The 27,015-nt window shown below is 40.2% G+C and overlaps 1 protein-coding gene across 1 annotated transcript; it reads right to left on the bottom strand.

Moving 5' to 3' along the window:
* Positions 1–1,708: 1,708 nt before the first annotated feature.
* DIRAS2 (DIRAS family GTPase 2) lies at positions 1,709–25,441 on the bottom strand. The gene is made up of 2 exons (XM_007486217.3): positions 25,313–25,441; positions 1,709–6,464 (listed from the first exon to the last, which is right to left on the bottom strand). The coding sequence occupies exon 2, from the start codon at positions 6,426–6,428 to the stop codon at positions 5,829–5,831; it is 600 nt and encodes a 199-aa protein (XP_007486279.1). The 5' UTR covers positions 6,429–6,464; positions 25,313–25,441; the 3' UTR covers positions 1,709–5,828.
* Between the last annotated feature and the right edge of the window lie 1,574 nt (positions 25,442–27,015).

Below are 27,015 nucleotides of genomic sequence, written 5' to 3'. Positions count from 1 at the left end.
TGAGACATGGAGATGGGTTTGTGCTGGGCGCCCTCCCCAAGGAGTCCTCTGAACAAAAGGAGAAAATATTGCTGAGGCTGGATTCCCCGGCTGGAGTTATCCTCCAGAATGGAGGTTGGCAGGCGATAGAGAAGTCCAGAGGGTAGCCCAGGGAGAAAGGTTAAGAGAAGAGGGAGGGTACCACGGGAGATCTGAAGAGCAATATTTGCAGTTGCTAGTATGTTGAATGGGAAAGTCAATTGGTCATGAATGTGGAAAGAGGACTTACCTCTTGCAGGGAGAGCTGAATTGGAATCATATAACATAAATATCTTTGTAGTGAGTCGAGACAGCAAGTTTCGTGACTTTGGCTCCATTCAACTATGAAGAAACATGGTGGATTCTATGAGTGAACTATAGTCTGCTTTTGGCAAACTCAAGCAGCTACAGGACAAGGAGGCAAGGAGTACTGAAGGCAGTGTAGAATTGACCTGATTCATTATGGAGTCAAGCTAGGGAAGGAAGGAAAGTGCACCCAGAACAGGAATAACAGCTTCAGAAAGAACTAGGGATACAAGTTTTGAAGATCATGGTGAGAATGGACAGCAGGGTTAGGGAATGATCAAATATTCTAATCAAATAAAGAAATTGACTATTTCGGTAACATGGAAGTGGACCACTTGTGGGAAATGGCAATACCATTCCTGTAGGTCATTGAAATGGAATGGAGAAGTAGGTCGTGGAGCTGAATACTAGGAAGTGCCGTTGTTATTCAGTGATTTTCTAATCATGGCCAACCTCCATTTGGGGTTTTCTTGACAAAGATACTCCAGTGATATACCATTTCCTTCTTCAATTCATTTTACAGATGAGAAAACTGAGGCAAAAAAGTTTAAGTGACTTCCAGGGTCATGCAACTCGTGTGTTAGGCTGGATTTTAGTTCAGGAAGATGAGTCTTCCTAACCCCAGGTCTGGCAATCTATTCACTGAACTATTTGCTGCCCATTTGGAAGTGAGGAAGATGTTTGAGAAAATATACATCAAATCCCTCACCTATTAGTCAGGAATTGATGTAAGACAGAGATGGTGAGCCAGTTCCTGAACTCATTAGGAAGGGAGGGAAAAATGTCCTTGATTTTCATAAATAATTGCTATCGGGGTCTGAATTTCGATGATAAATTTGTATAGAGTGAAGCTTAAAGGAGAGAAGAATCTGTGAGGGAAATTGGGGAACAAGGAGTAGTCCACAAATTCCACCAGAACCAGTAAGTAACAAACAGGTGAGTATTTTGAGATTCCAGGAAGATAATACTCCTAAAAATTATAATACAATACAATCAACATTTATTAAGCATCTACGGTGTGCCAGGTACTGTGCAGAGGGCACAAATATGAAAAAGAATGCTAGCCCCTGACTTTGAGGGGCATAAAATTTAATGGAGAAAGTACACAAAAGGAAACAAAAAAAAAAGAAAGAAAAAAACAGGTGAGGGATAAAGGAAGAACTGACTTCCTTTAGGGTTATACCTTTACAAAATAATTCCATCAATACTATCTCCTCTTACTGTGATGTTTTTTCAACTCTGAGATTCTCTGATGATGTGACTGATGATTATACAAATTTGTGTACAGAATGTCATTGTGAGACTAGGTTTGTGAAACACTAAGTTCCTAGCAGACAGAAAAATGGGGATATTTTAGGTGGTAATCAAGTGAACACAAAGCAGATCTGACCAAAAGTTTATTTTTAGAAGTACAAACATGCCATATTTTCATAATTTAAACCTTTTTTTTTGGTCTTGACATAATCAGAACATCACTAGAAACTTATAGGCACAGATGATTTATAGCTATAATGTGAGTTAAATAGAGCAGATGAAAAAATTACAATAATAAGCCTATCTGAAAGATCGACATCAGATTGGTTTCCCACATACATATGTCATGTTCTTTGACTATTGATTCATACAATGTCTCTATGAACTATTGCCTACTATTGCAAATCTCTGAGGTTTTGTATCTTATGCATTTCAGGGTTTTTTTCTCTTGAGTTGTTCATCCCACAAAATGGATATTTATTTCAGAAATTGCAAAGCGAATATTGTATCAGCTTATAAATAGGCTTTCCATTGCTAACCTTCAATGAGTACAAGAGTATGCAATACATATTTAGAATGAATGTTTATTTTTTTTGTGCTATTCATGCTTTAAATTCATGCAATGACATCATGGAATGGGAGCGAAATCAGCTGCTGAGCAAAATAAATGATCCTTGCAAATCATTTCACTTTATTCTCAACACTTGTTTCTCAAAAATCATGCTAGGTCATTTTCAGTGTACTGGTACTATGCAAGGCTGTACCTCACAGTAATTGTATCTACACAGAATGGCTAACAAGTATTTCAGTTAATTTTGTTTGTTTGTGAGTAGATTGATTGACTACCCATGGAAAAATGTCATTTTGTGGCTTTTCCTTTTTCAGAAACCAAGTATATTATACAATATGGCATATATATTTTTGTGCATCACATTAGACAGTCATGGTTTTACTTTGCTAAAAATAAAACAAAATTGTTAATACAATGAATATATTTAAAAGAAAAATTTTTTATCAGATTTGTTGACCAGTCAAGCATACTCAGAGCCTGACGCAAGTGATGAGAGATGAATTGGTCTGTGAAGTTTTGTTGGATTTCACTCTTCAGCGTCTGTTTCTTCAGAATCACGACCTCTATTTATAGTCAAGTTGTTCTTTCATTTAAGTGACTACCAACTTCCTCAAGTCCATCTGAATTCCACATCCCAATATTTTTCGTGTATGTGTAGCTATGTGTGGATTTTACAAGAACGCTTTTTAAAAGTGTTAGCTTGACTAGACCTCCACGGGACTACTCCTTTTTATAGATGATGTAGGAGTCTGGGATTGGTTCTAAAACTCAGTCTGCCTATCCTGCACAGGTTGGACTTGCAGAGGCTGCCCACTAAACCAGTTCTATTCTACTCAGCATAGGAGCTTCCACTCCCTCCATTTCAGAAGGGTGGACAGCAAATCAGCTTCTCCCACTGGAGATCAAAGAGCTCTGTGAACCCCAATCTTCCCTGGTGACAAGGATTACAGTCATGTGCTACCATCTGTGACAATTGGGGATTCTTACCATTTTTTTGTGACGAAATCCTTCCAGAGTCTGGTAAAGCCCATGCACTGCTCAGAATAATGTCATAAAATGTACCAAACCATGAGCATCTCTATGGAAACCAATTATATTGAAGCAGTCACCGAATTGGGAAACACCCAAGTTCATATACCCTGCCTGGGCCAACAACCTCTTCTCTAGGTGACATCCCAAAACTCACAGCTTAACACTGGGGCAAGAGTGAATTTATGTCACGCAAATCTTGGCTGCCAATTTAAAAAGTGCTCATTGCTTTCAAAGGCCTTCTTACGAACCTACCTAAGGAGATAAAATGGTACAAAGTGTTCCCTCAATTTTGTAAGTAAGTCAATGTTTCGAAGGTGTTTCCTGATGAAGCACTCCATTTGCCATTAATTGATAAATGGGATATCGCTGAATAGATAGAAAAAGTCGACATTGCTAGCCAAATATGTGCTTTTTATTTTAGAAACTAATGGACGCTCCTGGCTCAAGAGCACTCACTATGCATTGGAAATGTGCCAAGCTTTGACGGAATTTGAAATATTCCCATTTGGAATCTTCACTCAAGTTCTAAGAGACAATGTCTTTGTCTTTGGAAATAGGATCTATCTAGAAATTTAAAACATATGCATTTCTATGTCTCTCGGTTTCCCTAAAGCCTTCCTGAATCAGATATATACAACACACATGAAATTGTAAATGCCCTCAAAAATGAACGATTGGAGGGAAACAGTTAATGGCTCAGGTGATTCCCAAATTAGAGCGACCTTTGCAGATGCTCAAGATGATGAGTTATTCATGATCCAAAGGTCTGCCCTTCCCTGCCAGAAATTCCCACTGGACTGGTTTAAAAGGGAGAACTAGGGCAATTATTTAGAGAATCATCATAAAGCTGTGAACTAGCCCCCACCTAAGAACACACCATGACTTCTCTTAGATAGGATTGAATACTTTGGTGCAATGGAAGTAGTCCAGATTTGCTAGTCCTTAGTGAGGGTATCGAAGAAAACATTGGGGTGATATACAGGGCAGACAGGATTAAATATCATATTGATATGGGCAAGGCGATCCCTCGGTTTGTTCGGGAGGCAGCCTGGGGGTATCAGGTCCATGGAAAGTACGATTCTAAGGAAGAGTGGCAATGACAGGAACACAAACCTTGACGCCTTTTGAGTTTGGTCGGGGGCGGATCACCCTAATACTTACATGGTTTTTTGGAGAGCTTTCTGATACTTCCTTTTCTTACTTAACAAATATGCAAATAGGAAAGACTTTTGAGAGGGGGGTTTGGAATTTTTGTCTAGCGTTAATTTAACTTTAGAAATTAACAGGAGCTTTAATTAATTATTATCTATTATTAGCATATATAATAATTATTAATAAATTAATAAGTACTGTTGAATATCGGTTTTCAGGGAGAAGAGCAGTGATGGTAACATAATCAGAACTGAGCATCTCTAGACCAGAAAAGTAAAGATTAATTGCAATCCCTGTTGCCTTATCACCACTTTTGAAGAGAGAGGAATATCTGTAATTGAGTTTGGAGAGGGGATGATGTCTAGGAAATTATTTGAAGAATGTGATAATTATTTCTCAAGTGACTACTGCATCTGACAAGTCTTGACAGCCTTTATAATTGGATGTGCTAGCTAGTAATGGTGTTTTCCAGTCATAGACTATTGAGGTAACCTTTGCCCCAAACACAGTAACATTTCGGAATTTCAAAGTATTTGGAATGACCTTTAGGCGTGCCATTCAGAGAGCATAATTCAAAGTTTCTTGTGCATTTTAATCCCAAAGAAAAATTTTGTCCTGCAGGTCAAAATAAGGAGTTTGGGGTTTTTTTAAATCTTTAAATTGAATTCCAATACAAAGAGAAATGGGACTGCAAATGACACCTTATAGAAATGAGATCTCAAGAAACCCCTGACAAATTGGAATATCCAATTAGAGGAAACTAGCTCATCACAAGCTAGTGGAATCCCAGCGATGCCCTCAGGCATGAATGTGCGCGTGAACTGTGGCTTCTGTACAGTGTACCTACCACTCTCAATCCCTAAGTGACTTGTTTTCATGCTTCACTTCAAACTCTGCAGGAAACTGAGGTCTCCACATGTTAAACCAAAGAAATGCCTGCCTTAGACAGAGTTGGCATTTCTGAAATAAGTGGGCGTCAGCTTGCTTGGACACGTCTTGGCTATTTCTATTGATTTCTATTATCAGCATCTCCATTTGGACTCTTCAGAGTTCATAAGAACCCTCATTCTCACTTTTTAAATGGTTTTATGCATGTGGCATTGCTTGGCGTTTTTAACCCTGTGGACTTTTTTTGTTTCCTGACAGAGTTTGTGGACTTGCAGAGCGGTTAGTTGTCATTGATGAAGTTAATGCCCCTCTTTATAAAAAAAAAAACAGGGACAAGAACAGAGTAAGTCGAGGGCTGGGTCTGGAGCAGGGAGGACCTGGGTTCAAATTTGCCCCCAGACACTTGCCAGCTCAATTGCCTAGCCCTTGCCACTTTGCTGCTTTAGAATCGGTACTTAGTATTGTAGGGTGAGGCTTTGCGATGCAGACATGTTTAGTAAATGGGCATCATCTCGATGGCATGTTCCATTGAACATGGACATCAGTGAGGATGGGAGAGGGGCAGCTAGAGACAAGAAGTACGACGTGTTTGGCACAGGCAGGGCTCTTACATGAGCACACATTTCCCCTTGAGCTTCTCTTTCCTTTTCTGCTGCTTACTCTTTTTCCCATCAATCTGGAGACTCACGCTTCTCCGTTTCTCCAGATTTAGGAGCTCTTGGAAGAGCTCCTTAACGTTATGGTTCATCTTGGCTGAGGTCTCCATGAAGGCGCACTTCCACTTCTTGGCCAGAGCTTCAGCCTCGCTGCTCTGCACCTCCCGGTTTGAACTCTCGTCATTCTTGTTGCCCACGAGCATGATAGGGATGCTCTCCACGTCTCCTTTGATCTGACAGATCTGCTCGTAGATGGGTTTGAGCTCCTCCAAGGACTGCTGGCTTGTGATAGAGTAGACCAAGATAAAGGCATGGCCTTTGGAAATGGACAGGCGCTGCATGGCCGGGAACTGATGGCTGCCTGTCGTGTCCGTAATCTGCAGAGTGCAGATGCTCTTGTCACAGCTGATCACCTGGCGATAGGTGTCCTCCACAGTGGGGATGTAGCTCTCTCGGAAAGTGCCTTTCACAAACCTCAAGACCAAGGAGCTCTTGCCAACACCTCCCGCTCCAAACACCACCACTCTGTAATCATTGCTTTGTTCCGGCATGTTGCTCAATAGCCTTCACGCTCAGCCTGGAAATACCTAAGGAACAAAAGACACATTGGACACCGTTATCAGATTCTTGGAGGGAAAAATATCTATCCAAGTCAGGAAATGCAAACAAGGAAATTGGTTTCTTGAAGTTCACATGTAGCCAAGTTCTTAGTTCTAACAGGCTTAAATTCCATTTTTTCGTTCTCCATAATTCAAGAGCTGGCGTGGCTAGGACCAGGAAGGGGAAGAGAAGAAGCACTTATATCCTTGGGGTTGCTTGTCTGAAATATAGATCTACCTGAACTTCTATTACCCTGCTTAAGAAGATCAGAGCAGAACTTCAAGACTAAGGCCAGTTCTTTCAGGGTTTGTATCTAGGGTTTCTGACCTGCTCCCCCTCCTCCTTCTTCAGGCAGAGAGTTATGATTTAGGGGTACACGGCAACATGAGGCACAAAGTTATCTTTGCCATCGTTATCTCTTCTACTTAGTAAACACCAGTGATGAGGGAGGTACAGAAAGAAGGAGGAACAATGAGCACAGGTAAAAGGTCCGTGCTTGGTTTTCTTGCTACTGCTCTCTAGAGGTACAGCTTTCTGGTAAGCTCTTCCAAATCTTTCAAAATCACACTGTACAAATGTCCAGGTCAACAGCATCCTCCATGACGGTGCCTGGCTCTACTTAATACAGATGGTGCATCAGAGAAGATCGTGCTCCTTACTGAATTCCAAGCCATATGATTTGGGATATTTGCCTTCATCAAAGGGGAATCTGGAGTGATTCAAAAGGAAGCATTGAATAGAAGTTAAATATGCTGTCAAGTAAAGCTTTTCTTCTCTGTAGAAAAAATATACTAACTATCTTGGATGGAGCATACCAGGCATGCTAGCATCTTGGAAGTATGATTGATGTAGTGATATTGAGTCTTCTCTATTCATATGCTAGTCTCATGGCCATGTTAAGTATTGATTATAGCATTTCAAAATCTTCAGTCCTAAGGACAAGAGAATTCCTGAGCAAGAAGTTACTGGCAGCAGTGTCCCAGCTCACCCCTTGTCAGACCACATTCCTTTACAAGGCGCATGTCGGGTTCATCTCCACCTCTTTGACTTTGTCACTGTCTTTTCAACCAATGTTAAAACCTTTGCCATGTTACGTATTCATTAATCACCTCCCACTCCACATTCCTAAAATCTCCAATAAAAGCCGGGACCGAGTGCAAGTCGTCCTCTTACATCTCTGGATTCTGCTGTTAATCCTTCTACCTCTTCTGCAAGATGTTCTTTCATCCCTAGCCTATTTCCTTCCTCATGACCTCTCATTTCTCACGATGTGGTTGCCCACATATTTCCCATGAATTCTCTGGCACCCTTGTCCATGGGAAGTATTCATGGAGATCGTGACTCCCCACGTCTTTTAACTTGTTGTCTCTGAGTCTTTATTCCAGCATTTCTCCTTCTATCTCTATTTTCTATTCACCCATTTTCCTCCAGTCTCCTTTCTCCTTCTCAGGTCACCACCCATAACTTTATTATATAGGAACTGCAGGTGGTTCCTATATTGGAAATATCCAGCTCATTTGGATAGGGTTCTAGAGTCAGTTTCTAGATAAGGTTCTAGAAGTCAGGACATCCTGTTAGTCCCACAGAACCTCTAAGCAACTCTAGACAACTGTGAGTTGTAGAACAGTTTTTGATCTGTGCTGATAGGCAGAGTTTCCTCCATTGTAATCACAGGTCCAATTAAAATAAAACTGGAATTGCATTCGGCATTGAAATCTGAGTGTAGGAGTATTGAGGGCAAGATTGGAAGAATGTTAGACTAGATTGTTTGGGAACGAACTAGGATCAACTAAGTAGAAGAAAAGATGGAGGATGTCATCATTTTGGATGTTTGGGCTACTCTGACTACAGATACTCTTAACCAAAACTGAACCAGAGCATTTAGGCTCTCATAAATAACTTGGAGCAAATACAACTAAATAATCAAGAAAAGAGGGACTAGGACAAAATTTCTTTCAAAGTATAGCAAAGGTAATTATAGAAACAAATAAAAATGTTAAGTCATCAGATGAACAAGACTCATTGTGTTTGCCTTTGACTTTTGCTCTTTGCATTATTTTGACTTAATCAGTCAAATGGTATTTGCATAGGATTTGTTGTAACATTTTAGAAATGGAGGCCTTATGTAGTAGTTGAGGTAGCATCAGACTCAAGTCAGGACATGGGGATTCTGGGCAGGATTCTTACTCTTTTTGGTGTCATAAACCTCTTTGGAAGTCTGGAGAAGTATAGGGATCCTTTCTCAGAATGTTTCTAAATATGAAAAATAAGATGCAGAGGTTCGCAAAGGAAAACAATTATCCTGAAATATAATATTCCATCTTCGTAAGTTCCAAAGGATTGAGGAACTCAGATGTGGAGTTATGCGACTTAGGGCAATATATCCATTCTTAGATCTCAATTTTCGTCTCTAAAACTTATTGATAAACCAGGGCTATTTTTTTAAAAGAAACATATTCTTAGGATATAGTTGAACCTCTTTCTTTTTCTAAGCACAGGCCTACTGTGTGCAAAGTTCTGAGGGGAAAAAGACAAAAGACAAGATGAAAATAGTCTATGCCTTCAAGAAACTTATATTCTATTGCAGCGACATGGCATGTAGTCTTTAAAATATATGCAAAGCAAATGGCAGTAAACCCCCAAATTATACACAGGCACTTTTTACATTTATAAGCATCATAAAATTATAATTTCAAGCTCAAATGATACCAAGCTCTAATTTAGGAAAGATTTCTTTAGCTGGCTGCCATCCAGCCTTTTGGTTTGCTTTTGTCTCTAGAAATCTCAAATTGCCTTCTTAGGAGGTAAACAAGGCAAGGAATTGTTTCTTTTTAATGCTACTGTGCTTGCCCTCAAGTTAATGGATCACAGAATTTGAGAAATGGAAGGGACTTCAGTGGTCATTCAGTCCAACACAGACACAAAAGGAATCCTTGCTTTTATGAGCCAAGATGTCTGCTTCCATTTTTTTTCCCCTCAAAGAATCAGAATTCATGACTTTGGAAAGGACAAAGTTCACTGGATCTTTAGGATGTTTTTCTCAGTTCTTTCCTTTTTTCATTTGACAGAATTCAGTTTTCTCTCTTCCTTTCCTCCAGTCTCTGATGAGATAGTTGTCCCCTTGACAAGGCCAAACCCTCTGAAACTTTCATCCCATCCTTTCCAACAGATTGTTACCTTAATCATCTCCCCTCTCTAATCTGTAATCTCTTCCCATCTTTCCTTACTTCCTTAAAAATGGAAGGTTAAAGAACCTTCACTAGATCTTGTCAATTGGCATGGGGGTAGGAGAAGGATGGGCACAGATATGTATGAGGACGAAGGCATCCCCATCTTGAATTCTTGTCTCATTCCAAATCATTCTTGCAGGGCACTTTATAAACTATGGTGAAGTCCCTCGGATGGCCCTGTGGCCATAGCAACCCCTGTGGAAAGGTCTTGAAGGAGGCTTAGCTGAGACTGAGGTGTAAAGGCATTGGGGGGTGTTAAGGGTAAATTTTAGGGTTGAGACTGAGTATATTCTTAGTTGGTCACCAGGGATTTAAATTCTAAATCCCAATGAAATACTCAAGTCAGAATGGAAGTTTATGGTAGTTCATTTACAAAAGAAGAAAGAAGTTAAGAATGAGGGAGAGAGAAGGAAAAGGGAAAAGGATCTGCTCTGGCCTGGCCTGAGCCAGGGGGAGTTCAGAGGTCTCAGCCAAGGGGCCTTCCCAGAAGATTAAATCTAGGTCGGCTTTCAGCCACGAGGCTTCCACCAAGATGAGGGGCCTCCACGGAGGCTGGTGCCTCCAGAAAGGTCAAGGAAAGGGGGAGTCAGCCTTGTAACTCACCACGTGGTCATCTAAGAGAAGCAGTCTGAGGTCTCACACTTGAGCTCCTCCAAGTCAAGTTCCACTGCCAAAGTCCCTCTCACAGGAAGTGATGTGAAATATAAAGGCAGTTCTTTACATCACTTCCTGTATCTTACATGTACCAATGGTGGCTTAAACTTGACTTTGAGTGGCTCAGGGGGTCAGTCAGTTGTTTCTGCTTTGTCACTTGCTAGCACACACAGGTCATAGACCTTCCTCCCCGACACTTAATCTTAAGTGGGGGTGTCTGCATTCCTGGTTGCTAAAATTCTAAAGACTAAGCAGGGTGGAGTAAATCTAAAATTCACAGAGGTGGATGTGGGGGGGCTTGGTGGAGGAAAAGACCTAAAAACTGCTATGTTTCGGAACTGTGCTCTCACTGAAAGCTCAAGCTATTATCCTATGTTTTGCTATCTGTTTTTTTCTCAATGAGCTCCTAGAAAACTCTACTGTCCAGTACTCATTCTCCACAGCCACTTCCTCACCCTTCTTGTCTCCTTAACTCCAGTCTCTCTGGAGTTCCCGTCTCATATTAGTAACTCCCCATGGAGAATTTTGAACTGGGTGTTAAAGAAACATCTCAAACTGAAAATGGTCAAAGGAAATCTTTTCCCCCAAACCCTCTCTCTTTTCCAAACTTCCCTGTTCATGCCAAGGGCACCAGCAGTCATGAAGATGAGAATCTTGCAGTTATTTTTGACCCTTCACGCTTCCTCACTCCACATTTACAACCAATTGCCCAAACCTGTCAGCTGTACCCCCAGCACCTTCTACATCTGACTCCTTCTTCTAGACAGACAACTGTTGCCTCTTATTGCAGCAATAAATGCCCTGCTAATTAGTCTGCCTGCCCCGACTTTGATCTCCTATTCGAATCCATATCTACATGGTTGTTAGTTATTTTCTTTAAGTATAGATCTAGGTTGTTCTCATATTCAGAATCTTCAGTGATCCTCTATGGTTTCTCTGGCCCAAAGTCCGCTATTGTATTTGATTGTTTTAATCCTTCACGCCCTGGCTGTGATCTATCTTTCTGGCTTCCCTTTACATGATTTCTCCCTGTTCCTCACACACATACCTCTGCACCTTTGCATTAGTTTCCCCTTCTGCTTAAAAATATGCTCCTCTCTCACTTCATGAGGCTTTAGAGAAGCCATCCCTAATTTCCTAAAGGCATTCCTAGTCATCCAACTGGTAAAGCACTTCCATGTCCGTAACAGCCTCATGCTTACTTGATATCGATTCTGTAAATGATTGGAGGTGTTCTCAAGCTACCTTCCAGGCTTGTTTGAAAGATAAAATTAAATTGTATTTATTTGTAAATCATTTTCCAACACATATATGCTGGGCGTCATCATTGTCACATCACATTATTGCACGATGATGATCACCTCCTGTATGCTGTGATCTTGCTGAGAGAAGGGATGGCTTTGTGGTTTTTTCTTTGTATTCTAAGCACAACTAGCATAGCTCTTGGTTTCTAGGGATAGAGATTAGCCCTGTGATTTCATTGGCAGGGGGATCGTGTAGCTAACCCTTTCTCCCAGAAAGTTAACTTGCCTCAAGTTAGGCAATATGTATTAGAGGTGGAACTTGAATCTAGGTCTTCCTGGACTCAAATCGGGTTCTCTGCCCACCATCCCTATACCACCTCTTATCTCTGCCTAGCACATAGTAAGTGATGAATCAACACTCTTTTGGTGACTGATTTGCAACTACCATCCTAGAAGCAGCTCGAGGTGATTTCTTGAATAAGAACCCTCATATATGTGCAATTAAGACAGCAAAGCCTTCAAATGAAGGCAGGAGTCTTTTACTTGAACATCTATCAATACTGGTGACTTCAAAGAAAATGATAACCTGGTCAGAAAATGCGATTTGTGAGGATCATTTAAAGCCTGTTAGCAAATGCGTAACTTCTTGCCAGGACAATCGACTATCATTGCATTGCCGATTTTACGCACCCGGATTGATAGAAGGTGGGACGTCGAAGAAGCCCGCCTACACTTTTTAAAGTCACACCTTTTGTAACTAAGTCAAGACTAGTTGTTAGAGAGAAAGCTTGGTGCTTTGGTTGGAGGATCCATCCACGGACAAATACATCCTAGATATAGATGGTTGAATCTGGGGACGTGTGGCATCGCTCAGAGGCGGCCGCCAAGCAGTCACTCTGAGAACTAGCGTGAGGGGAACAGGCAGCCTGCTTTAATTGGTCCGGCCCCCTTGGAATGGGGTGGTGGCCATAACAACTACAAAGCAGATTGGTACGGTTTCTTCGATTTCCTTCCCTTTCTCGTTGTAAAAAACAATTGCAAGGTGGAGGAGAATATGGGAGGAAAAACACACGATGATAATTGGAACTATGAATGACTTATTCATCAATCAAACTCCTCGGAGAACGAGTTCGCATACAGATTTTAGCTAAGTGTTGAGAGCAGAATGGATTTCTCAAGCACTTCGCACTGTTTCAGAGTACACCATTTCCCAATTGTTCTCCAGTTGCGAAGGTGGTGTAGTGGTTAGAAGGCTGGTTCTGAAACCAGGAAGCCTGTTTACCTCAGTTACCTCAATGTTAAAATGGGAATGGAGCTGTGAGACTCACATGAGACATTTGCTTCAAGTGGTTATCAGAGCGCCTGACACAAGTTTATCCCCTTCTGTTTCTGTTACCCAAATCACAACACAGAACCAAAGGGTTAGCAGTTACGGGCATTCTGGAAACATTTCAGAACATGCGATGACCAAGGAATGGACAGAAGTCCTGGGGAAAGAGGAACTGCTGCGAGCACACACTGAGAGCAACCAACTGCCCCGAGAAAAGAGCTTTTCCTGCTTGCACGCTGGAAGTGACCGATCCCTGAGACATTGTCTCCACAGTCAGGATTGGAGAAGGGAGACTGTCTCTGGAGGGAGTTTCATCTAACCAGGTACAGCCAGGACTGACACAGAGCATCATCCCCAACCAATGCCCCCTCAGCAGCGATCACTTCAAAGTCTTCTGAATGAAAACCCACGTTCTGTGGGCACCAGCATCTCCTGTGAGTTCTCAAGGTGGATAACACACTCAGCCTGCTCATCCTCCTCCTTCTGGCATCTTCCTCCCCAGCTTCTCCAGGAATAAGCAACAGCCTTTATATAGTTCGTGACTAGCAGCCAGTGGAATCCAGGGGAGTGTCTGCATCTCCATGACAACTCGGACATGGGCCCAGATTCCAGCACACGTCTGCCGCAGCCTGAATATTACATCTATGGCTAAAAAAGCGGAAATTCAGACCGCTTAAATTGCAGACCTTGGAAACAACAGAACCAAGAGTTGAACCCAGACCTTCTGACAAAGACTGAATCCTTTTTCATTATGCCATGAGTTTTCTTCGCTATAAAATGAGGATTTGGGATTAAATGATCTCTTAATTGCCTTGATGAACTATAATTCTTTCAGTGACCAAAAGTAAAAACGTACTAAGGCTTTTTAAAAGTTTTCTCAGTGCTTCAAAATTAAGGTCAGTTGGTCAAGATGGTAATAAAAATGATAATCTGTGTGGAAACTATTTCTGGTTGTGGTAATGAGTACTCTGGCAGTGACTAGAGGGATGCTAGGGGAACCTCAGGATGCCTATTTGTTATGGAGATAGAGGAGAGATGCTGCTAGAGAGATAGATACCGCTAGAGCTGCCTATAGATCACTAATGGCTAATAAGTCAAAATATATCCTACCTCAATGCCACCCTTCACCTCCCAGCTTTCACCCAGTTCCTTTGCCTCCTTTTCCCCTCCCCTGGTCTTAGTCAGCCACCTTCTAAGTAACTCAGAGGAACTATGACATTTCAAAGAAATATTCTTCACTCTTCCTTTCTCAAGTAAAAGGGGTTTATTGGGAACAAACAGGATGGGGATTGAGGGGAAGGGGATAGGGGTGTCCCTAGTCTACAAGGAGAAATATGAAGATTTTAGGAAATGTCAGTCTAGTCACAATTGTGACACAGAGACAGCCAGAGAGATGGAGGACAATGGTTAAATCTTCTTTCTTCTTCAGTCAGAAAATCTCTGCTTGAGTAATTCAAGTCCAGACTCTGACAAAAGCCACAAAGGTCTCCCTCTCTGCCTAGGTCAGGAAAAGTCGAGAGAAGAAGTTTCTCTCCTGGTCAGTAAACCCAGAGCCCAAGTCTCAGTTCCTCTTTTCTGATCAGGCTCCCCAACTGCCTCCTCCCGGGAACATTCTGTTTCGAATCTTCCCCTTGATTGATACATAGGTCTTTCACCTTGGTCTGCATGCCTGGCTTGTCCTGCAAATCCTCTCTTTCATCAAGCCTCTTCCACATTTAGAGGCAGCAAAAGTTCAGACCTCTGAAAACCCTTCCTTACCAATTACAAATTAAATACTCCCAGAGGACTGAAGATCAAACCTAACAACAAGACAGAGCCAAGGAACCCTCCAGCTGGACTCAATTCAAAAGGTATGCCCCCCAAAAGCCAGAATTCAAGAACACTCAATTTAAGGGGAAGAAAGAAGGAAGTACCCAGGACCCCTCCCCTACCTCGAGTGCTAAGCCTCCATCTACAGGGGGAACCTCTGGGTGGGCAAAGGCTCTAGTCTGGAAGGAGTACCTTGCGGGCAGGGCTGTACCAGGCTCAGAGCATCAAATACAGGTGGTGGGGAAGGAGCTGGAGAGGGAGCACAGAGTGGGAAGCCTGGTCAAAGCAGCGGAGACCCTCCACATTGCTCCAGTCTTCCAGGAGGTTTTGGCCACAGAGCACATCCAGCCTAACCCAACTGAACTTAATCCCATCAAAAGTCTTCAGAGGTCAGGGAAGCTCAAGCTCCAACACCCCTCCCACACAGACTGTTGGACTTTAATCCAATCAAAGCCTCCAGAGGACAGAAAAGCAAAACCTCAAATACCCCTCCCCCACAGACTGCACTGAGAAATCTCCTGGCAAAGCTTCAAGAGGGGAGATTGACAGGAAACCCAACCCCCCCCCCAAATGAGAGGAACAAGAGCACAGACAACTGCAGGGAGCAAAGAAAGGGTAAACATGAGAAAACAGCAGAAAAAGAAAGAAGAAATTACCATCAACAGCTTCTATACGGGCAATGAACAAAGGGCAAATGGAACAGAGAAGGAGGAGGGAACAACAAGCAATAAAACAGAAATCCCAATGAATTGGATACAGACTTTGGAAGAACTCAAAATGCAATTCAAAACACAATTAAGAGAGGCTGAAGACAATTGGGAAAAGAACTTAAAAACTAAGATAAGCCATCTGGAAACAGAAAATAGTGTCTTGAAAGCCAAAATCAACTAGCTTAAAAATGAGGCAAAGGAGATGAAAGATAAGGCAAAGAAGATGAATCATGAGGCAAAGGAGATGAAAGATGAGGTAAAGAGGATGAAAGATGAGGCAAAGGATATGAGAGATGAGGTTAAGAGAATGAAAGATGACCTCCAAAGAAAATCAGACCAGAAGGAGAAGAATGACCAAAAAGCCAGGGATGAAATCCAGGCTTTAAAAACCAGAATACAACAACTAGAATTAAGTGACCACACAAGGCAGCAAGACACTATAAAATGAAACCAAAAGAATGAAAAATTGAGGAAAATATGAAACATCTCATTCACAAAACAGAAGATGTAGAAAATCGTTCCAGGAGAGACAACTTAAGAATCATTGGCCTACCAGAAGACCATGACAAAAGAAAAATTATCCAAGGAAACTGCCCCAATATGCTAGAACAAGAGGGAAAAGTGGAGATTGAAAGAATCCACAGATCACTTCCTGTGCTTAATCCCCAACTGACAACACCCAGGAATGTTATAGCCAAATTCAAGTACTATCAGAACAAGGAAAAAATATCACAAGCTGCCAAGAAGAAGTTATTCAGATACCATGGAACCACAGTGAGGATAACACAGGATCTGGCTGCATCTTCACTAAAGGACCAAAAGGCATGGAATATGATATTCCAGAAAACAAGGCAACTAGGTCTATAACCAAGAATCAACTACCCAGCAACACTGACTATATTCTTGCAGGGCAAAGTATGGTCATTCAACAAAATAGAAGAATTCCAAGAATTTATAAAGAAAAGACCAGAACTGAACAGAAAAATTGATACCCAAGCACAGAACTCAAGAGAATCATCAAAAGGTAATTAAAAAAGAGGGGAAAAAGAAAAACAAAACAAAAAAACCCTTTTTTTAAAAGAGATCCAATAGTTTAAAATGATATGTATTCCTATAAGAAAAGAGGTCATTGGTAACTCTTAAACATTGTTATTATCACCTGGGCAGCTAGAAGAATTACACTTAGAGGGAACAGTGACAAACTGTATAGGATGAAAGGACAAGACATAAATATGTATATGTATACATAAATACACATACGTGTCTATGTATATATATATATATATATATATACAACTAGAGCTAAAAAAGAAATTAATACTAAAAGAAATGGGAAAAGAAAAAAAAGGGGGTAAATTTAAATGTCACAAAGAAGCTCATGGCAGGAGGGGGGAGAACATCAATACACTGGAAGGGTAAAGAGGTTGGAGATAGGAAATACTCAACTCTTACATGCATTGAAATTGACCCAAAGAGGGAAGAATAATCCAATCCATTGGGGTGGAGAATAGACTTGCGCCCTATAAAGGAGTAGAAGGGTAACAAATGGACTGGTGGGGAGGGAAGAAGTAAAAGGGAGGGAGAAGGTGGGGGTCTTTTTAAAAAGACTGCAAGGAAAATAACAGGGGGAATAAGAAGGGAGGGGGTAGAAAGGGAAGTGAATAAGGGTGGGAACTATGGGGACTGATTAAAAACAAACATTGGTGTAGAAAGAAATAGTGAAAGAAGAAAAGGCAGGATCAGGGGTAGAAATCAAAATGCTGGTAATCATAACTCTGAATGTGAATGGAATGAATTCATCCATAAAACTCAGGCAAATAGCAGAGTGGATTAGAATCCAAAACCTACCATATGCTGTTTACAAGAAACACTCATGAGGAAGGTAGATATGCATATGGTGAAAGTAAGAGGATGGAGCCAAATCTATTGGGCAGTAACTAATAAAAAGAAGGCAGGAGTCACAATCATGATATCTGACAAAGCCAAAGTAAAAATAAATCTAGTTAAAAGAGATAGGGAAGGTAATTACATCCTGATAAAAGGCAGTATAGACAATGAAGAAATATCAGTACTCGACATCTATGCACCAAATGGCATAGCATCCAAATTTCTAAAGGAAATTTTTCTTTTTCTAAAGGAGAAACTAGTGGAGCTCAAGGATGAAATAGATAGAAAAACTATACTAGTGGGAGACTGGAAACTTCCTCTATCAGAACTGGATAAATCAAACCAAAAAATAAGTGAGAAAGAGGTAAGATAAGTGGATCAAATCTTAGAAAAATTATTTAGTAGACATGTGGAGAAAAATATGTAGGGACAAAAAAAGATTATACCTTCTCTTCAGCAGTACATAGTACATTCACAAAGATTGACCATGTACTAGGGCATAAAAATATTGCAAACAAGTGCAAAAGAGCAGAAATAATAAATGCAACCTTCTCAGATCACAATGCAAGGAAAATAATAATTAGTAGGGGTACATGGAGAGGTAAATAAAAAATCAATTGGAAATAAAAAAAATACAATTCTCCAAAACTGGTTAGTTAAAGAACAAATTATAGAAACAATTAATAATTTCATTGAAGAAAATTACAATGATGAGACATCCTTTCAAAACCTATGGGATGCAGCCAAGGCAGTACTCGGGAAAATTTATATTCTTGAGTTCATTCATATATTAACAAACTAGAGAGGGCAGAGGTCAAAGAATTGGGCATGCAAATTAAAAAACTAGAAAGTGAACAAATTAAAAATCCTCAGATGAAGACTAAATTAGAGATCCTAAAAATCAAAGGAGAAATTAATAAAATTGAAAGTCAAAGAACTATTGATTTAATAAGACTAGAATCTGGTACTTTGAAAAAACAAAGAAAATAAACAATGTACTGGTCAATCTAATTTAAAAAAGGAAAAAAGAAAACCAAATTGACAGTATCCGAGATGAAAAGAGAGATCTCACCTCCAATGAAGAGGAAATTAAAGCAGTCATAAAAAAACTATTATGCCCAACTATATGGCAACAAATATGGCAATCTAGGTGAAATGGATGAATATTTACAAAAATATAAATTACCTAGACTAACAGAGGAAGAAATAGATTACCTAAACAACCCTGTATCAGAAAAAGAAATTGAACAAGCCATCAAAGAACTCCCTAAGAAAGAATCCCCAGTTCCAGATGGATTCACAAATGAATTCTATCAAACATTCAAAGAACAACTAATCCCAATATTATACAAACTATTTGACAGAATAAGCAAAGAAGGAGCTCTACCAAATTCCTTTTATGACACAAATATTGTACTGATTCCAAAGCCAGGTAGGTCAAAAACAGAGAAAGAAAACTATAGACCAATCTCCTTAATGAATATAGATGCAAGAATACTAAATAGGATACTAGAAAAAGACTCCAGCAAGTCATTACAAAGGTTATTCACTTTGACCAGGTAGGATTCATACCAGGAATGCAAGGATGGTTCAGTATTAGGAAAACCATTCCCATAATTGACCATATTAACAAGCAAACTGACAAAAATCACGATTATTTCAATAGATGCAGAAAACTCCTTTGACAAAATACAACACCCATTCTTATTGAAAGCACTAGAAAGTATAGCAATAGAAAGTCCTTTCCTAAAAATAATAAACAGTATTTATCTAAAACCATCTGCAAACATCATCTGCAATGGGGATAAACTAGAAGCCTTCCCAATAAGATCAGGAGTGAAACAAGGATGCCCATTATCACCTTTATTATTTAACATTGTACTATAGAAACACTAGCTGTAGCGATTAGAGAAGAAAAAGAAATTGAAGGTATTAAAATAGGCAGTGAGGAGACCAAGCTATCACTCTTTGAGGATGATATGATGGTCTACTTAAAGAATCCTAGAGAATTATCCAAAAATCTAGTTGAAATGATCAATAACTTTAGCAAAGTTGTAGGATACAAAATAAACCCACATAAGTCATCAGCACTTATATAGATCTCCAACACATCTCAATCACAAGAATTAGAAAGAGAAATTCCATTTAAAATCAACCTAGACAATATAAAATCCTTAGGAATCTATCTGCCTAGACAAACACAGGAACTATGTGAACACAACTACAAAACACTCTCCACACAATTAAAACTAAATCTAAACAATTGGAAAAACATTGATTGCTCATGGGTGGGATGAGCTAACATAATAAAAATGACAATCCTACCCAAATTAATTTACTTATTTACTGCCATACCCATTGAACTACCTTAACATTTTTTACTGAATTAGAAAAGACCATAACAAAGTTCATTTGGAAGAACAAAAGATCAAGGATATCCAGGGAAATCATGAAAAAAAAATGCTAAGGAAGGAGGCCTTGCAGTCCCAGATCTCAAACTATACTATAAAGCAGCAGTCATCAAAACAATATGGTACTGGCTAAGAGACAGAAAGGAGGATCAGTGGAATAGACTAGGGCTAAATGATCTCAGCAAGACAGTCTATGATAAGTCCAAAGATCCCACCTTTGGGGACAAAAATCCAGTATTTGATAAAAACTGCTGGGAAAATTGGAAGACAATATGGAAGAGATTAGGTTTAGATCAACATCTCACACTCTACACCAAGATAAACTCAGAATGGGCGAATGACTTGAATATAAAGAAGGAAACTATAAGCAAATTAGGTGAACACAGAATAGTATACATGTCAGATCTTTGGGAAAGGAAAGACTTTAAAACCAAGCAAGATCTAGAAAAAACGATGAAAAGTAAAATCAACAATTTTGATTACATCAAATTTAAAAGGTTTTTTACAAACAAAACTAATGCATTCAAAATTAAAAGGGAAGCAACAAACTGGAAAATGATCTTCATTACAAAAACCTCTGGCAAAGGTCTAATTACTCAGATTTACAAAGAGCTAAATCAATTGTACAAAACATCAAGCCATTCTCCAATTGATAAATGGACAAGGGACATGAATAGGCAATTTTCAGTTAAAGAATTCAAAACCATTAATAAGCACATGAAAAAGTGTTCTAAATCTCTTATAATCAGAGAAATGCAAATCAAAACAACTCTGAGGTATCACCTCACACCTAGCAGATTGGCTAACATGACAGCAAAGGAAAGTAATGAATGCTGGAGGGGATGTGGCTAAGTCAGACATTAATGCATTGCTGGTGGAGTTGTGAATTGATCCAACCATTCTGGAGGGCAATTTGGAACTATGCCCAAAGGGTGCTAAAAGACTGTCTGCCCTTTGATCCAGCCATAGCACTGCTGGGTTTGTACCCCAAAGAGATAATAAGGAAAAACACATGTACAAGAATATTCATAGCTGCGCTCTTTGTGGTGGCCAAAAACTGGAAAACGAGGGGATGCCCATCAATTGGGGAATGGCTGAGCAAATTGTGGTATATGTTGGTGATGGAATACTATTGTGCTAAAAGGAATAATAAAGTGGAGGAATTCCATGGGGACTGGAACAACCTCCAGGAAGTGATGCAGAGCGAGAGGAGCAGAACCAGGAGAACATTGTACACAGAGACAGATACACTGTGGTACAACCGAATATAATGGATTCCTCCATTGGTGGTAATGCATCGATCCTGAACAACCCAGAGGGATCTATGAGAAAGAACACTATCCACAAGTAGGAAACACTGCAGGAGTAAAAACACGGAAGAAAAACAGCTGCTTGATTACATGGGTTGAAGGGATATGGCTGGCGATGTAGACTCTGAATGAATATCCTAATGCAAACATCAACAACATGGAAATGGGTTATGATCAAGGACACAAGTAATACCCAATGAAATTGCTGTGGGAAAGGTGGGGGGGAGGGGAGAGAGGGAAATAATGTGATTATTGTAATCAAGGAATAATGTTCTAAGTTGAGTAAATAAACGAATTCAAATTAAAAAAAATTAAGGTCAGTTCTATATGAGAAGTGTGATCTTTATCATAAAAAGGAGCTTACAACCTGTGTATGTTGCGTGTACTCCACAGAAGTGTGCTTGTCCCATGTACATATACACTGTTGTTGGCTTAGTACATGTTATTATGTGTATTCTATATAACAGAAATATAATATATCTTAGATATTCCAGACTATAGGTAGAGAAGTGCCTCTACTTCCAATGCCATGCATGTTATGAGGAAAGGCTTTTATGTAATATAGATACTATATACATATATGTAAACCATGTACACATATATCATCATAATATCATATATATATGTGCTATAATGAAAACTCTTGACTGTCACACCATTGCAGACTCCTTTTTAAACAATCTGGCATCATTGAGAATAAAACAGACCAAAGAGGAAAAAACAGTTTTAAATTTGGGGACGTGATTTAATGCCCCACTAAGGAGGCTTCTGAGAGCAACACGGATTTTCATGCCATGCTTTGAACCTTGCAAAACCGCAGATTTCTGATCCCTTTTAAAAATCCTTCCCCCAAACCCCCTTCTGATCCTCATTTTTAATAGGCAGACCAAACTCCAGATCATATTAACTCATATGAAAGCCATTCTAACGAAACCGAAGAGCAAAGTGAATATCAGAAAACAATGTGTTCTTTTCTCCTTACGCAGGTGGATCCACTTTCCTACAGACTGCCATGTGCAATGGGGACAATTCCTCCTCTGAGGTCCTAGTCCAGACTGGACATTTCTTACCCTCTGATGTTACTCTGCGCTCTTCCCTACAGAGTTCTGATGTCATCAGTCTGCTATTTCTAGAGGTGACTATTCAAATGAACTCTGATATTTTACCAAAGTTCTGAGCTTTATATTTTCTTCCTTTTCTTACTATATAAACAGTTCAAATAAAAATAGGAGGAAACACAGAAGTACAGTTTGAAGATGTCTATATCCATTTTGCAGAGCTCACAGCCTCAGATAATACTCAGCCTCAGAGACATCGTGTCCAAAAATAAAGATTATCCAACACTTCAATTACAGAGAGTGTTCAGAGGAGACAGATTGAGCAGGGATCTTTTCTAAGCAGTATTATGTAGCTCCAGTGCAGTCTTACATAACCTGTGAGCCTGTGAGAAATACAATTGTGGATGAAAAAGATGAGCTTAGAGGAAGGACACAAGCTCAAACGCCCCAGAACAGAAAAAAGGCAGGGGTTTCCCTGTCCTGTCTTCAACTCAATCAATTCATTGGATTTTACAGTTTTAAAAGATTTTGTATCTGGTGATTCCTCGATTCCCTCTCTCTCTCTCTCTCTCCTCCTCTCCTATTTCCTTATGGGTAAAGGACCAGCATTATGATACAGCCAATGGCAGTCGAGAGATAGCAATGATAAAGACAGACAAATACCAGGACAGACACAGAAGGATAGAAGCATCTTCTGGAAATAATACCCCTTTGGTCAAGAGAATTCCAGTTTTCAGTTCTTGAGAGGTCTCCAATCTCAGAACCTCGGGATAAGCCAGACTTACCTCGGGGAACTTTCTGAAAGGATGAAAAAGAACCGCCCATCCCTAGTGCCACCCAAGATCCATGAGATCCTAGTTTATCAGAAGCATTGCCCTCTACAAGCGTTTGATGATGTCACAGTGTTTGGGCACCTCTCCCCATGGACCTCTGTGTTCTTTCTTAGATGAGTATAAGGTCAGAAGGACACTTTCACATTGGAACCAAGTCTCCACACTTTAGGACCAATACGTCGACAGTCCAGTCAGATGGGTGCCATTTTTCTCCCTACCATTTATTCCAGAATAAGGACAGTAGGACCGAACTGCACAGAAAAGGATTCCTGATCTTAGAAAAAAGAGTTGGACAGCTCTCATTGGAGTCAGAACTCTGAGTGGACGAAAGTCCTTCACATTTAGATTGGGTTGCTTTTCCACACCTAGCCCTTCCAAAAGACGTAAAAAGGCTTCTTCCTTCCCCACCTAAAATATGAGGTAACTTTAAAATCAGAATTCGCTGATCCTGGTGAATGAATCCTTTCCAAAGCTCTTGGAAATGTGGCCCTTTAGCTAAATGCTTTTTGATTGGCAGCCCATGCCCTTTGATAACCTGTTGCTATGGAATGTCTTGCCATAAAAGTACTGAAGATGTAATGTGCCACTCCTTTATATCGCCTCGATACAGTACCTAGTTGTGGAAGAACTAAACCTGTTATGACAAGAATCTGGCCAAAAGCAAATTGATAAAATGGCCCATTTTTCCGAGGGGACATGACAGAGGAGAGACTCTAAACGAACACTCTAATGCAAATATTAACAACATGGCAATGGGTTTGAATCAAGAACACATGTGATACCCAGTGGAATCACGCGTCGGCTATGGGGGGTGGGGGTGAGGAAAAGAAAATGATCTTTGTCTTTAATGAATAATGCATGGAAACGATCAAATAAAATACTATAAAATTTTAAAAAATGGCCCATTTTCCTCTCCTCACTGAGGAATGCCATCAGTTTTCCCATCTGTATCAAGTCTCTTCAGCAACCCATAATTAGACGGCTGCCTTTTCACGAGTCTACACATCCACCTTAAAGCTGGACAAGGAATGGAGCATCTTTGCCATGAGTTACATGGAAAGGATCTCCCAAACTTCCTGAGATGGAGGGGCGAGAAAGGACTCCCTAAAAACCAGCCTTGCTTTAGAGAAAGGAAGCCCAAGTTCAAGAACAGCTGAGACCCAGACCCAAAAAGAAAACGCTTCCCGCCGCACTTGTGTCTTAATGCTGCCCTCCACATCCAAGAGACTGTGCAGCTCCATGCTCACCTCAGCACCCTGAAAGCCCTGAAAGCCTCCCAGAACATAAAGGTGAAGGGAATTCAAGGGACTCCTTTCTAGGGAACTGCAGAGCCGTGGCAAGTATTTGGGCACTAAATAAGGTTGGAAAGAATTACTCTAAACGTGTCCATCTTTGTCTCTTGCACTTTCCTACAAGCCCCAAAGGATATGTCGGTCCACCTGTATGTAGGCAGAGAAGACATTTTTTACAGGAAATGAAATCCTTTGAGAGTGTCAGAATGAAGGAAGAGCATCTGAGTGGGGGGAAATCGGATTAAGCTTTGATTTCTGCATGTCTCTATGTGGGTACAAAAGGCATGTTCTATTTCTGTCCCGGCAAGCTGTTCTGCGCCTCCCTTTTGGCCATGATTTGAGTTCCTCTCTTTTTCAAGTGAGGAACTCAACTTCCCCAGCAGCAGAAGCAGCTGCCCACGGAACGAGCTTTCCCCAAATACCCAACCTGGTTTGGGAAGGATGGCATTGGAGCCACTCCCTTTGCCTCTCGGGAGTATTTTCCATTTGGAGCCCAAGGGTTTTAGAACTCCACATGCCAAGACGTGCCGTTTTTAGCGAGACCAAGCCTGTAGCTAGATTTCTGGCTCGCCTTTTCAGAATCCTAAACGCATTTTCATGTAGGCACTTGGGGAAAATGTAGGCTACTTTATCACACACACACACACACACACACACACACACACACACACACACACACACACACTGAACCCATAGTAAAATGAATAAGAAAGTATTTACCTGAGAAGGAACAGAGCCTACCAAACATTCTTCAATCTCTCTTAGGGGAAGCAAACTCTTTCTCCACCCTCAGCCTCACCCCACCTTTCCAAAATCTGGGGCTCCTCTTAAAAAGGCTCCAATGTGTGTTTTGGTCTTCATAAAACGCTCCCCGCTTCTCCATACCTTCTCCATACCTACTCACTAAGGCTCCTTGAGCTGCTCTTCTGTTTAGCTAGTCTTAATAAGGTAGTCCTAGTTTTCACTTTAACTCTTGCTTAATCCTTCCCTTCTTTCTGGGTTTGCTGTTGATTAGCATTCTGTCTCTAGAATTCCTCACTCCTACCCCCCCCCCTTTTTTTCCTTACCTTGGTCCTTCTTTCCCATTCACTCTTGTGCCTTGCAATCTTTGTGCTTTCAGGAAAGGACTAACTATAGCTGCTGCTTTTGACACTGTTTAAATGGCGACTGCAAAGCTCAGCCAAGCTTGCAAGTGCCACCTACTGAATGCTTTAGGAATATTTTTTGAAGGACAGAAAATTTTTAATCATGTCAAGCAAAGGTAATCAGTTCTTTATAAAGCATTATATTTATAATAGTTTATTTACTCTTTATGATAGTTTGCTATCTTTAGGCTACTAACCACTCCCTTTCTTACTTCAAATACTGCATTGATTTCCATACCCCAATCTTTGAAAAGGCAAAGATCACATAGAAGTACCCTATTTTATAATTGATATCAAATTTAGCAGTTTCCCTTTCTGTAGTCAAATATGGAATCTATGTCCACTCTTTCATATATGTACATAATATAGAATTAACAAATATAAAAACATCATTAAAGGAAAATGCGGTATAATCAGCTTAATTAAATGACTAAAGATCCTAGTATTAGAAACCCCACTCCACTGGCTTCATGGTGAAATTACTAGAAAATTATAGTAATACATATTTTCTACATTCTGTTTTAGTAAAGAAAAATTGATCAAGAATCAGAAATAGGCTGTGTGACCCTAGGCAAGTCACTTAACCCCCATTGCCTAGCCCTATCCCCTCTTCTGCCTTGGAACCAATACAAAAAAGGAATCAGAAATAGATATTCCTAATTTTGGAAAAATTTTCCTATTTTTAGAAAATGTGTATTTGGAACGTTAATATTTCTAAAATATACAACTCAAATAGCAGGAAATAGTTTGCCTGTTTTTTACTAAGATATAACCTCCTTTAAAATTCAGCCAAGGAAGCAGAACCAAGATGGCAGGGAAGTTACCCTCCAAAAAGCAATGATTGAAATACTCAAAACAAATTATGGAGCAGCATAACCAAGACAAGGTAAAGTAAATTTTTAGCCCAAAACAACTTAGAAAGCTTGCATGAGGGTGGAAGTAGAGGGAGAATATCAGGGTGCCAGGACAGACTGCACTTGGGCAACAGGCCTTAGGTACAAATGAAGCAACAACTAAGGCTTCCAGAACTCTCCATCACAGATGATAAGGGAGGTCAGAAGGAGATTACAAGTGACTCTGGGTGCAAGATTCTTGTTGCATTGCTCATACTCAGAACCCAGTCACAATCCTGGGGTGCAGTTTCAGGGTGAGGAGGAACACTAGCATACATGAAGACTTGCAGTCACAGAGGAACAGGAGATGCTGATTGCAATTCCAAAGGGGAAAAGAGTGCTTGGGGTTATGCACAAACCAGAGCACAGGCCCGGAGACTATATAAATGCACCTCTTTTTACATCATACCACCTTGGAAGAACTGAAATCAGATCCCCAGTTCCAGTTCTGAAAGAAGCTACACAAAGAACCTGAAACTCAGAAGAATTTTCCCTTCACCACAGATAGAGAACCAACTTCAACAGTTTTTTTTAACGAAAAAGAAAAGGGAAAGACAGAAAAATGAGCAAACAACAAGAATAAAAATTCAACTTAGAGTTATTTTGTTGACAGGATAGACTTAGATTTAGAAGAAGACAACAAAGTAAATTCTACTTCATCTAAAGCCTCCAAGAAAAATATTAATTGCTCTCGAGCCCAAAAAAAGAATTAATGGAGGAGCTCAAGAAGAA

This window comes from Monodelphis domestica, chromosome 3 (assembly GCF_027887165.1).
Source record: "Monodelphis domestica isolate mMonDom1 chromosome 3, mMonDom1.pri, whole genome shotgun sequence".
Classification (NCBI taxonomy): Eukaryota; Metazoa; Chordata; class Mammalia; order Didelphimorphia; family Didelphidae; genus Monodelphis; species Monodelphis domestica.
The sequence above is the reverse complement of the archived record's forward strand: the minus strand, read 5'-3'. Positions and strand labels throughout refer to the sequence as shown.

Excerpts from the sequence above, each read along its gene's own strand:
- DIRAS2 (XM_007486217.3), bottom strand. The coding sequence starts at position 6,428 with ATGCCGGAACAAAGCAATGATTACAGAGTGGTGGTGTTTGGAGCGGGA.